Below are 13,059 nucleotides of genomic sequence, written 5' to 3'. Positions count from 1 at the left end.
TCACCGGAGCTCCCCCTGAAAATATATATTTTTTAGAAAGACGACAAAAACGACGCCGTTTAAAGGGATTGATCCAAAACGACGTCGTTTCGTCATCTTTAAAAAAAAAAATTGAAGGGAGTCCCACTGGAGCTCGCACTCTATTTCCTCTGTTTTTCTAAATAAAGGAAAAACAAAACGAACAAAAGGGGAAGCTCCGGTGGGATCCCCCGAGGTCGTAGGCGGAGGAGCTCCCACCAAAGCTCCCCTACTCTTTTTTTTTTGTTATAAAAAGGAAAAACTATAATGGAAAAAAAAAGATCCTTAATAACACTGTCAGACTAATTTTGATAGAAGGACCTAATTGATGTATCACAAATGACCTACTTGATGTATTTTGCTTCACAAAGAAGCCAACTTATTTAGTGAAGGATATAATTGATGTAATTTCCTTCAGCTGAGGATGTTATTGATGTAATTTCATTCAGTGGAGGATATTATTGATGTAAAATGACCTATTTGATGTAAATTGGAAAAGTAGGGGATCAAATTGATACAAATCGATGAAGTTAAGGACAAAATTGATGCAAAAAATTAGTGAAGGATCTAATTGATATAATCTGTAAAATTTAGGAACCAAATTGCCTATTTACTCATTATACTTATACTATATATCTTGAATTTAAAATAAGAAATTTCGATGACACTTCTTATAGTTTGTGAAAATCCCACCTTTAAAAAGTTAGCCACATACCACCCTTGTTTCGCTGACTTGGTACCAAGAGAACACTTACGTTGCCACATGGATTCAATGTCACGAAATTATACAAACCGATTGGTTACTTGATTTTTTTACTCGAACTAAATATGACCCGATTTACAAAAAAAAAAAATAAGAGAGTAAAAATCAGTTAAATGAGGGTGATATGTAATTAATTTTTAAAAGAAAAAAATGATTATTTTATATAAGAGGTGTTGTCGAAATTTATCCTTCAAAAGTATGAATAAGCATGATTGGCATTCCTCTAATGAATCACTTGTCTAACAGAATAATTATGTCTATCTAGAGGTGATCAACCGATGTGACACACAACTACTATTAATATCTTGACACATCTTCAGATATTTTTCTTTTTCGGGCGAATATCTCACTTCTTCTATTGATTACGAGGACTTCACAACGATTCATCATCCTTTTTTTCTTCTCTAGAATAATTTTTTCTTCGATTTCTAAGATTATCTTAAAATGATTATATCAAACAATAATATGTACAAGAAACTAATCAAATTTCGACAATTAGCAAAAAAATTCATAGGTTATTACTTGCTTGACTAAGACCTTCTCATTTTCTTTATTCTCGATAAAAATGCATCTCTCGTTCAAATTAAAATTAAACATATACATTAATAAATTTACATTCAAGAAAAGACTCTTGTGTCAATGGGAAACATGCATATGACCCCTATTCGTTTACGAACTGCACGGATCGTGCTCATTCTATCCTACGACGAGATAAGATGACCGAAGAGTGTAGGTGCATTCCATCTCCATTTGCAAAATATAACAATTTGACATAAAAATACAAAAGAATCCAAACGATAAAAAAGGGAGAATCGAGGGGAAAAGGAAAATAAAATGAAAAAAGAATAGCTGTCCCCTGAAAGAATATATGACATGAAGAAAGGGTGTTTTGGGCATTAAGGCTATCATTTTACCGACAACATACAAATTCACTCATTCCCTCTCCCTCTCTCTCTCTCACTCGGAAACGCCATTATCGCTCCAGCAAAGATCTCAAGTCCTCTCTCTCCCTCCCTCTCTCTCTGTCTCTCTCTCTCTGGACAAGTGTGTGGTATTAAGAAAAGAAAACGGGTGGAAACAGTGCAAGAAACAGCGCAGGGAGTCGAATAATGCAGCGTTTCAGATTGAATCTACCATTGTCTTTGCTCCTCCTCCCCCTTCTCGTCTCCTCCTTCCCTTCAATCTTCTCATTTGATATCAGAAGCACCCAACTTCGACTTCCCGATAATGTTCTGCCGTTTCCAGGTAATTAACAACCAACGGAATAACGTTCCTCTTGTTTGATCTCTTAATGTGTTGGATTGTCTCATTTTGGTGACCATTGACACTCTGTCTGCCTCTCCCTATTCCAAGTCTCCGTTTGTATTCGAAAGGTTTCATCTTTTTCATTTGGGTCAAAGTGAAAAGCGGAAATCATGAAAGGGAATGTTGCATTCTGCAGATTGGTCATCTCGTTCATGGAGAAATAGGACAGTTTTCATATATTGTGATGTCCTTGGCTGAATTATCTTACGAGTTTCTAAAGTGCATATAGTGTGAAAAATAGCTCAAATTTTTGTTTGCAAGGAATCAGAGTCTTCGATTTGATTTTGGGGTCCATAAGGTGTAGTTGTTTGTTCGATTTTCTCAACCATAACGATAGCTGTGGGCTCAAGGCAATTCAATTTACCTGTGTTAAGGGTCAAGGGGTTTGCTTACCAAGTGGTGCAACTAAGTGAAAACCAAGACTTTTGAGTAGAAACCAGAACTGTTCCTTTTCATTTCTTTGCGCTTCTCCCATGAAGGGCTTTCTTTGCAATTGGTTTAATGACCTGGGTGAATGATTTAGTAATAGGAAACTATGTACTAATATGTATTTTGTTGCAGAGGATGGTGATGGAGAAATGGTTCAATGGGAGCAACCCGGGAGGCATCTTCTTGCAGACGAAAATGAGGCGAATTCCTCCTTGATTTTGGCAGCAAAGAGGACCCGAAGGAAAGACCCCCTCGACAGTTTTAAAATCTACACCGGTGGATGGAATATCAGCAACGATCACTACTGGGCTGTGAGTGCGATCTTTGTTGTTGACTTTTGTGTTTTCTGATGCAAGTTAAATCCACCTTTAGTTTCTTTTTGGGAGTTTGAACTAGTGTTTTAGCACCTGATGACTCGTGTTCTACTCTTACGGGTCCTAAACTTATCAAATTCAACTGTTACGTGTTGCGTTTGGACTGTTGCCGGAGTTATCCATCTGATGCCATATGCAGAAAAAATGTCACGCCATCTTCTATTGTGAGATATTGCTTGCCTCCTTTTGATTGGTCTCCATTCTTCTATTTTGTCATTGTTCCTAATTTGTCCACTAGTTGGGATACAGATATAGTTCTTCCTTGACTGATTTACTTGTTTATTGTAGTTGTTTGCAAAGCCTTCATATTATTTAACTATGATTTGGTTCGTGTTCTGTTTTATATGGCGAAAGTTCATATTCTTGGGCTCCATCCCTTTTGCCACTAGTCTTATTTCTTTCTAGATTCATTACAACAAAGGAGAGTCCGATTCATGGAACAAATATATTTATGACGCATCAAAGGCTAGCGCACAATTTATCCTGGACAGGTTACTTTTGAGTAATGTCTTGGGTGTATTCTTAAGTCTAAATTACCGAGCCTGATATTTAACTTCTGATAATAATGCAGTCAGTGGGTTTTACGGCCGCTCCCTTCTTTGTGATTGCTGGTGCTTGGTTTGTCATCTTTGGGATAACCCTCTCCTTGATTTGTCTCTGCTACTGCTGTTGCCGAAGAGAGCCTTATGGTTACTCGAGAGCCGCCTATGCCCTCTCGCTCATCCTCCTCATTTTTTTCACGATTGCTGCAATGTAAGTGATTGATTGAAGCATTTATTTATTTTCATATATCCATATATAAGAAATTTCCATTGCAGTTCTATTTTGCTAGATTTGTTTGGCCGTGAATTCAATCATTCGTAAAGCTCATTAATGTTATATAGGAGTTAATTGATTGGTACTGTTTGGAAGTCATATGAGAATTGTTTTGGGTGAGATTTGAAAAGTGTCTCAAGTTGTTTTCCGCAAGCAAAGACAGATTACACCATCTGATAAATCCATTTTGCATGGAGGAGAAAAAATGAGAAGAACAGATTTGTTTCAAAGAATCAAATGGAAATGTTTTGTATCCATCAAAAAGGAATTGCTCTCGAAAGCAGTACTGGAAGTATCCTCTGAATTGCTTCCTGTTTGAGTCTGACTGATTTCCTTTCCCTTTAACACAGAGTTGGCTGCATTGTTCTGTACACCGGGCAAGGGAAGTTCCATGGGAGTACGACCGGCACTCTCAACTATATTGTCAAACAGGCTAACACAACTGCCGAGAACCTGCGGAATGTGTCAGATTATCTCGAATCTGCAAAGCGAATGGGGGTTGATTCAGTCTTTTTGCCAACCAATGTCCAGAACAACATAGATAGTGTGAAGACAAAGATTAATTCCTCGGCTGCTACCCTTTCTAGCAAGACGAGTGATAACTCGCAAAAGATTCAGGATGGCTTGGATGCAATGTAAAATTTCTTTCCATGTAAAACGTTTTGGTTTATTTTTCATTGGTTTGTATTCTCGTTATCGGGTTATTAAACTTATCCATTTTATGTGATTTACAGGAGGCTTTCTCTTATTATTCTTGCCGCTGTTATGCTCTTCTTGGCGTTTCTTGGATTCTGTAAGTCGGATTTTCTGACTTTTTCCTGTTGCTTAAGTGGGGCTTCTGGTGGAGCTGTCTGCAAAAGAAATTTCTATTTTTGAAAATTGAAAGTTAGAAGAATCATTGTCCAGGAGTGTTCCTTAAAGCACTGTTTAGCATGATTTTTTTCGAAAGTGATTTTAAGGAATCCAAAGATTTCATCTAGACTATGATAAAATACATGCATGTTTTGGACTTGGTTGAGAACATCTGAATGGGTACTAACAGTTTTATTTCTTCATCGTCAACATGCAGTGTTCTCTGTGTTTGGATTGCAATGCCTCGTGTATACGTAAGTGAAGTAATTCTTCCCGAATGAAAATGTTCTACCTGGCAACAAACTTGCTTAAGTAAGAGCTTTATGAAACTTCCTTGCAGCTTGGTGATCCTTGGGTGGTTTCTTGTAGCGGCAACATTTATTCTGTGCGGTGTATTTCTGCTTCTCCACAAGTGAGTTCTAACATTCTTATATTTCCAACGGATTGTTAAGTTGTAAATTTTGCTCTTGTTTGTGAAATATTAACCTGTGAAATCACAGAAAACTGGTCTCTACTGAAAGGAGAGTGTTTCTGAAAAACAAAATGTGTTCTATTTTCTTGTATGTTAAAAAATAATTGAAGACATGAAACTTCTAATGTTATCTTGTTTTCATTTGTCAAAACGTCCATTGACTGGAAGCATGATAACTTTATATGTTTTGATAAGTAATAAATGTCCAAGAAAAGAAGAGATCTGCAGTAATCTTTTTGGGCCAGAGAACAGACAACTGATATCTTATTCTAGAATTAATTAATGGTAGCTTCCCTAAATTTTAAAGGCTTTTCCCCCTGGGCTACTAGTGTGGTTTCAGATACGTGTGTTTCGATGGATGAGTGGGTTCAGAACCCAACTGCACACACAGCATTGGACGATCTGATTCCATGCGTGGACAATGCAACTGCCCAGGAAACACTTTTACGGACCAAGGACACAACATATCAGCTGATCAATGTGGTCAACGGGGTCATCACGAATATCTCGAACCGGAACTTCCCACCCATGGCTCGACCCTTGTACTACAATCAGTCGGGGCCACTGGTTCCAAACCTTTGTAACCCTTTCAATGCCGATCTCACGGACCGTGCCTGTGCTTCAGGCGAAGTGGACTTCAATAATGCTACAGAGGTAATATCCTAGGCTTAGCATCAAGTTCATCTAAACCTCCACTCTCTCTCTTTTGCCATTTCATAACCGGTCCAATGCCTTATCCTTGTTGATTATGACTGGTAGAGGTTTCCCCTGAAGCCTTCTGCGATAGCAATTTGTGTGTGTAATCTCAGACATCTATGCAGGTTGTGTCAAGTATATGTTTTACCTTTATATTACGTGTTTATTGTATGTCATGTCTTCCTTCCTGTCTTTTCTCCCTTCAACCAGGTGTGGAAAAACTACAAATGTGAGGTCTCATCGGCTGGGATCTGCACGACAACAGGACGCTTGACCCCAGATATCTACAACCAAACCACTGCAGCTGTGAATGTGAGCTACGGGCTCTACCACTACGGACCATTCCTTGTTGGCCTCCAGGACTGCAGTTTCCTGCGACAGACCTTTACCGGCATCAGCAATGACCACTGCCCAGGTCTCAGGAAGTACTCCAAGTGGATCTACATTGGTCTCGTGCTTGTCTCTGCGGCTGTGATGCTTTCCCTGATCTTCTGGGTCATCTACGCTCGGGAGAGGAGGCATCGGGTGTATACAAAGCAGTTTGACCGACGGTCCCCACCTCAGGATCTCAATAAAGCCACATGAGAGGCTGAGTCTCAGGTGCTTAGTAGCTATTACATATCATCGTATATTTGAGTATTAGATTCATATGGTTCTTTTGTTGTTAGGTGCGATCTCATTATGAATCTCCGACTTGAGTATTAGATTCTTATAGTTCTTTTGTTGCTAGGTGTGATCTCATTATGAATCTCCGATCGAAATGTTGTTGTAGCATACGTAACTTAAATATATCTACAGTTCCGAGAAGAACTTTGGTGAGTTGTACAGTATGAAACCTTGAATCAAGTTTGTATGTGAAGATGGCTACGAGTGGAAGTGCGTATAAAGTTCAAAATGAAATATCATGTGGCAGCATATGATTTCGCTGTGCGAGCTAAAGAAGAGAGTGAAGGACACAAGAAGATTGTGGGTCATGTGGACTAGGTGAGGATATTAATGCTTGACATCAATCGGTTCGAGTATACTAATTTTGTTTTCTTTGATAACTTCGTGCCGTGCTATCTTATCGTGATACTAGTAGCCCAATTTGTACACTCGAACTATCTTGTCGCAATAAAAGTAGCCGAGTTTGTCCACTCTCGAACGTGGCCTGAGCTTCATGTGTTCTTGTGTCATGCTTCTTGTGTCAATGGTAGAGGTCCCCTTTTGGATCTAGATTGGCTTCACCATCTAGACTTTGTTTGGATAGCATCTTATGAAAGATTATGGAGGTTTGAAGTGGGGTGGATTATGGAGGGATGGGATGGAGTGGATTATGGAGGAGTTTTTTAATTCTTCATAATCTATGCTTGCATAAACTTCATTAAAAAGTGGGGTCAGACGGTGTGAGAATTTACAAAAGATTTTGACTCTTGATTATTTTTTATAATGTTATATCAATGGTTGATCTTTTTATCTCTCCATAACACTCCAAATTAGTGGTATTAAAATATAAAGGTTATAAAGGATTATGGTGGGATTAGTTATCCCTTCAAAACCCTCCCCTTTAAAAATTTTAAAAGCCAAACATGAGTTATTATGATCTATCCACTTATAATCCTCCATAACCTTTAATTCAAACAAGATGTTAAGATGATGAGGATTGGTTCCCTCGAGGATTAGACCTGTCAAAGTCGGCTGATCGAAGGGGATGTGGAATCCCAATCCTCCAGCTCAAGAAAGTAAGAGATATTCAGAAGCCTAGGACCTTAATCAAACTAATTAAGTCCACAATAAGCTGGTTTTCTCACATGGTTTGCCCTCAGTGTACCTCTATTAATCAGTACTTTGCGGTTATGATCTGTAGTCGACCGGTTGCTCAAGCCCATAGTATTAACACTGTTGTCGTTTGATCTCGTATTACAGTTGACAGTACAGTGTCTAATACTTTACGAATTTTAAACTAATATGAAATTTATTCCTGGTGAACTGAAGCTTACACGATCATCTTGAAGGCTAGGTCTATCCATGCGTGTCCAATAAGACCCCGCAAGTACATGACACAGTAAGAACTTGATAGGGCCGACCATTTGTCTATGTCAAAGTAGATTGTTATTTCATGTTCCGTTGAAGTTAAGAGAGACAAAGGGTTTGGGCAAGAGGTACTCGAAACACAATTTGGTGCTCACAAAAGTCAGGATATATCCCGTTCGATTCACATTATTGTAGTCACTCTTGGTGTATGTGTAACTTTATTATGGTACGATGAGAGTTCGGTCCAATGCGTTTCCATGAGTTGATTGACTTGATATATATAGATAATGATCAGATGATTTCTTGGACATTAAAATATATGGTTAACGTAGGATCATTGTCAACATGTGTGTCTCTACTTTTAGTTTTTCAAATCTTTTTGGTGGTATCTTCTTTTACTGAAGGACAGAAGATAATTTATGTTTACATCGAGAGAGAGAGAGAGAGAGAGAGAGAGAGATATTTTTATGAGTTTAGTTTCATTTGTTCAACCACCTTAGACTCTATCTTTAAGATAAAGTTTTGATTTTTATATAAGATTATATTATATATGTTCCAAGTGGAACTAATTATTAGTGTTTTGATTAACTTCTTCTGTTGGAAGAACTGATCCACTTGACCTTGCTTCTCATTAAAGCTTTTTTTTTTTCCTGAGTTCTTCTCGCAAAAGTTACTGATGTTTTCTATTGTGTTTTCTAATCAGTTTTAATTAATTTGGAATGGCTAATTCATGTATTTGTATCTTACTATTGTAGAAACAGTCGGAACACTCACCAGAATCCACCGGTATATATGCTAAAAAGTAAATCCGCAACTCTTCGGATCCCCGAACTTAACTTTGATACATGAGAAATTCCAATAAAATCAAAACCCAATAATATTTTTTTGTAAAATTCTAATATAATTTTTATTTTAAAAGTAATTAATCAAATTTTGAAAATTTAAAGAATTTCTTAAAAGTTTAAGATAATTTTTACAATTCCCATATTAATTTTAAAAACCGATAGGATTAATTTAAAAAAAAACTCATCATTCGAAAAACTTGATTATATATATGTGTGTGTACTTGTCTACTTTACTGTCTGATATTATATATATAACTTTGACTTAATGTCTTAGTATGACATAAAAATTTGAAGTCATAATTTTAAATAAGTTCCCGGAATGAAATACTTTCGTTACTATGTATAGAAATTTTTTGAAAATTTAAAATTTTTTACTATTTTATGTTGGCAATTTATTAAAAGAAATAATGATATTTAAAATAATTTTATGCTCATTCATTTTATTCTCTTATAGATATGTCACACTTTAACTTTCGTTTTTTGGGTGAATTATGTCACACTATCACTTTCGTTTTTTGGGTGAATTATGTCACACTTTAACTTAGCGTCAAGGAAATAATGTTAGTTAAAATATAAAATAACTCTCTCGAAATAAAGTGAACAATCTTTGGAAATGAAAATTATAATAATTTAATAGAGTTTGACAAACATAAATATGATGCTACAAGTCCATTCTTTCTGAACAAAGAATCTACTTCATAACCTATGTGCATGTCAAAATCCGATTCACAAAATTATACTAATGATCAAAACTTTCAAAAAATTATCCTATCTTCCATAAATATTCAAATTTATTTTCTAATTTTAAAAACAAATATTATAGCATTATACTTTGATGAAACATTTACTATATATAATTTAACCCAGAATATAAATTAATGACGTAAAATGAAAAATTGTTGCTAATGAATTAAAAGTAAATATATAAATGTATGTTTTTAAAAAAAATAAATTAATAAAAATATTAAGTAAATCTTGTGTAATGCATGAGATAAAAAAACTAACTAAATTGTATTATTTTAAGTTGAGGCATATAAATTGTAGAAATAACTTATTATTGTTTAGAAGATATAAAAATGAATCAAGAAATTAAAATGTCTTTTACAAATATGATGTTAATTGAAACTTAAAAGTCCTTTCAGAAATTTAAAAAAAACTCCACTATTACGGTAATTTTGATTCAAATATTTTTATTTATTTTATTTTACTACACTTATGTACAAAATAATATATTGCTTCTCTGTGTATGTAAAGTAATTTGACAACTAACCAATAAATTTAATATTCTTTTGCTCATAACAAATTGAAAATTATTACAAAGTAAATTTTACAATTATAAACTAATCAATGATCAAGTTAAATAAAAACATATACTAATTTATGCCAAAATAATCTTGTGTAATGTGCGAATATATAATGCTACGAATAATTCATCTTAATAATAATAAGCTTTTATGCATAATTATTCTACTTGATGGTCACTTGTATATCATTGAATATCGGATCAACAGAAAGTGATCATAAGCTACTATTTAGAGCACCATCAGAACTTAGGGTAATGACAATGATCATGGATTCATAATGCATGATTGGGAGAGTTATACTTCTCAACAACCTGACTCGATTTGGATTATCAACGGGCCAACTTAGCTCACTTTGGATTAGTCGAGAGTTATTGGGTTTTCGAACATCAGATGATACATACAAAAAGGAAAGAAAATAAAAGAAATAGATAAATTTAATTAAGAGGGATTTTTAGCCAAAAGAAAATTGGTTAACTTTGTAATTTACAGAAGAATAAAGTAAATATCTATTACATATATAAAAGTATAGAGCTCATTATTGTATTTTTTTTTCACATTTCAAAATTTTCATATTACCCTTCTATGCGTAGATAGGTTTCTTAAGTTATATTTTGTCGATTCAATGATCTTCCTAGACTCCATTCACTCGTTCAATGTATGAAGACACATTTTTTTTTTCTATTTAAAATACAACATGACCATTCGTATCATGTTCGTTGAAAGGAAAAAAAATAGTCTCACTACCTTAAAGAAATTTAATAATATATATCTAACTCACATACGACTGCCAATTATGCCATCTAAATCACAACTAAATCATGGTGCCTCTCCAATTCAAAAAGACACATAGCTTATTTTATATTAGATATAGTTGAGTGGTTTTTATTATTAAAAATAATGATAGAGAGGTGTGTATATATATATATATACACTATTAAAAAGTGCCGATAAATCTTATAGGTTATGATTCCTTCTCTGCTCCACATTTACCTACCAAAAATACTCTTAAAACTTTCAAACACATGCATCTATATCTCTCCTTCTATTTCTTTATTGTATTCCTTTAAAATATAACCGCACGCACATTTTCGCCAATATTAAGCCATTACACCAATCGCCTCATTCCAAATACATATTTCCATCAATAAATCATCTATTCAAGTATAATAATAAAATAAAATTATAATAATTTATAGCATCTATAAAAGTATAAAAAATCTTCTAAAGTGTTTCTTGATTTTTACTTTCTAAAAATGCCCTTTCAACTTTGAAAAGTATGCATCTATATCGTTCTATGTGTCTAAATTATAATTTTCTAACATATAACCGCATGTATTTTTCATGTAAATTATATCATATGCACTAATTATCACTTTCTTTTTTCGGTTATAAAGGATGCTCGAGGCCTAGTACAATGAAAGAGAAATTATAAATAATTAATAAAAAGACACAAGTAGTCTCACTAGATATCGAACATGTGACCTCTAGATCAACAGACGATGACGTGCTCCACTGTACTACACCATCTTTTACTAGTCCCAATAGGTAACTCCTTTACCCCATTCTATTTGTCTTTTTTCCACTTTTATAATTCCTAATCGGACCATTATATCAAATAAATTAATATATTTTAAGTTTCTTGATGAAGTGCTTCTCTAATATCCTGAAGGAGATTTATTTGTTTATTTATTTTTTATGAACTTCAATGAGTTTTTTTGAGAAAAAAATTCCATGAGTTTTTATTTCTATCTTTTTGGAACTTTTCCATTTTATAACTTTTTAACTAAATTTTTCTTTGTTTATTCGTTACTTAGAAACGAATCATTATATTTTATTCTTATTTGTTAGTTGAGCACTCTTTTATCAGTTTTAAAATTAAACTTTAAAATCTAACTGGTGCTTACCAATCTTTGGAGGACAAACTATTGCATTTTTTCGTAGATTCAATCAATTATAATTAATCAACTGCATATTTTCATTTTGAAGAATTCATTGCACTGATAGAAGGCAAAATAATATGTTTCATTGGAGAAAACTTTTTCTCTCTTATTTTGATTTGCATCATTTGATATCTAGAAGCTCAATGGGTTTCGACAAATCTAGGTTTGAGCATAGGTGATCTTCAAATACATTAGTTACATGGATGTATATGCTTTCATTATATTAAAATTGTTATGGGTAACAAATGGACGTTTCGTTACGAGAAGAATGATTTCAAAATTTACATTTGCTATGGTCTAAATAAGTGAACATGATAAGGTTTGAGAATGTTGTTGCTGAAATATAAGTGTTAAAGTATAATTGTTGAAAAATAAGTGTTGATTTTTAGAATAAACAAAAGCATTTGGGAGGTAACAATTGAAAATTACTGAAAATAAAAAAACAATTATTAATACTTGAAATAGAATAAGCAAAACCAGATTTTATAAGTACCTATTAACCTGCTTGAGAAAATTACGTTTGCAACTGCAATTTCGACTCAAACCGTGGTTTCAAAAACTCTCACCAAATACCAAATCTGCTTAAGATTATAAGAAAAAGTGATTATAGAACCTCCCATCGCACTCTGAAGCGAACTCTAAATAAGGTATAACCCAAACTGATATGATGAGTTGATATAGATGAAAGTCATTGTAAAGAAACTTTCAGCATTTCTGATGAATTATTATCACCGAAATTTCATCTAAAATGAGTTCAAGGATTTGCTATAAAATATTCATAAGAATTTCATTTGATAATATGTCAAAATATTTTATAAAGAAGATATTGTTCAAATAACTTACCAATGAAAATTTTGTCGAAAATATGTTAAAAAGTTCTCGCCAAATTTTTTTTTGAAATAAAATATTTGCTGATGAAATTTCTAGCTGAAACATTAAACCAAAATAGAGCTCATGCATTCATATTTTTCTTGCAGAAATTGAATATCTTGGAATAAGGTCGCTTGCCATCAAGTTATTTAGTACAAGAACAACCGACTAATCTTATTCATTTCATTATAATTTTTTAAACTATAATTTCCAACAAGATTCAAAATATTCAAATTAAGAAAGTCAAATATTTCGCTAGAAAAAGTATAAAAAAAAATTTCCGAATTTTTTATGAAAATTTTATATTTACAAAATAATTATCAGAAAGATTTTTAAGAGAAAAGAAATGGGGATATCCAATG

General features: G+C 33.7%; 1 protein-coding gene across 1 annotated transcript; it reads left to right on the top strand.

The window, feature by feature from the left end:
- The first annotated feature begins 1,722 nt into the window (after positions 1–1,722).
- LOC116196553 lies at positions 1,723–6,634 on the top strand. The gene is made up of 9 exons (XM_031526337.1): positions 1,723–2,026; positions 2,648–2,826; positions 3,461–3,642; positions 4,056–4,340; positions 4,440–4,498; positions 4,775–4,811; positions 4,898–4,969; positions 5,359–5,683; positions 5,936–6,634. Exons 1-9 carry the CDS (start codon positions 1,891–1,893, stop codon positions 6,308–6,310), a joined length of 1,650 nt encoding a protein of 549 aa, XP_031382197.1. The 5' UTR covers positions 1,723–1,890; the 3' UTR covers positions 6,311–6,634.
- The last annotated feature ends 6,425 nt before the right edge of the window (positions 6,635–13,059 follow it).

This window comes from Punica granatum, chromosome 2, assembly GCF_007655135.1.
Source record: "Punica granatum isolate Tunisia-2019 chromosome 2, ASM765513v2, whole genome shotgun sequence".
NCBI classification, from domain to species: domain Eukaryota; kingdom Viridiplantae; phylum Streptophyta; class Magnoliopsida; order Myrtales; family Lythraceae; genus Punica; species Punica granatum.
This window is presented reverse-complemented; position numbering and strand designations above follow the sequence as displayed.

Coding starts and splice junctions, on each gene's coding strand:
- LOC116196553 (XM_031526337.1), top strand. CDS start 1,891: ATGCAGCGTTTCAGATTGAATCTACCATTGTCTTTGCTCCTCCTCCCC. Junction 4,970..5,358: donor GTATTTCTGCTTCTCCACAA/GTGAGTTCTAAC, acceptor CTGGGCTACTAG/TGTGGTTTCAGATACGTGTG. Junction 5,684..5,935: donor ACTTCAATAATGCTACAGAG/GTAATATCCTAG, acceptor CCCTTCAACCAG/GTGTGGAAAAACTACAAATG.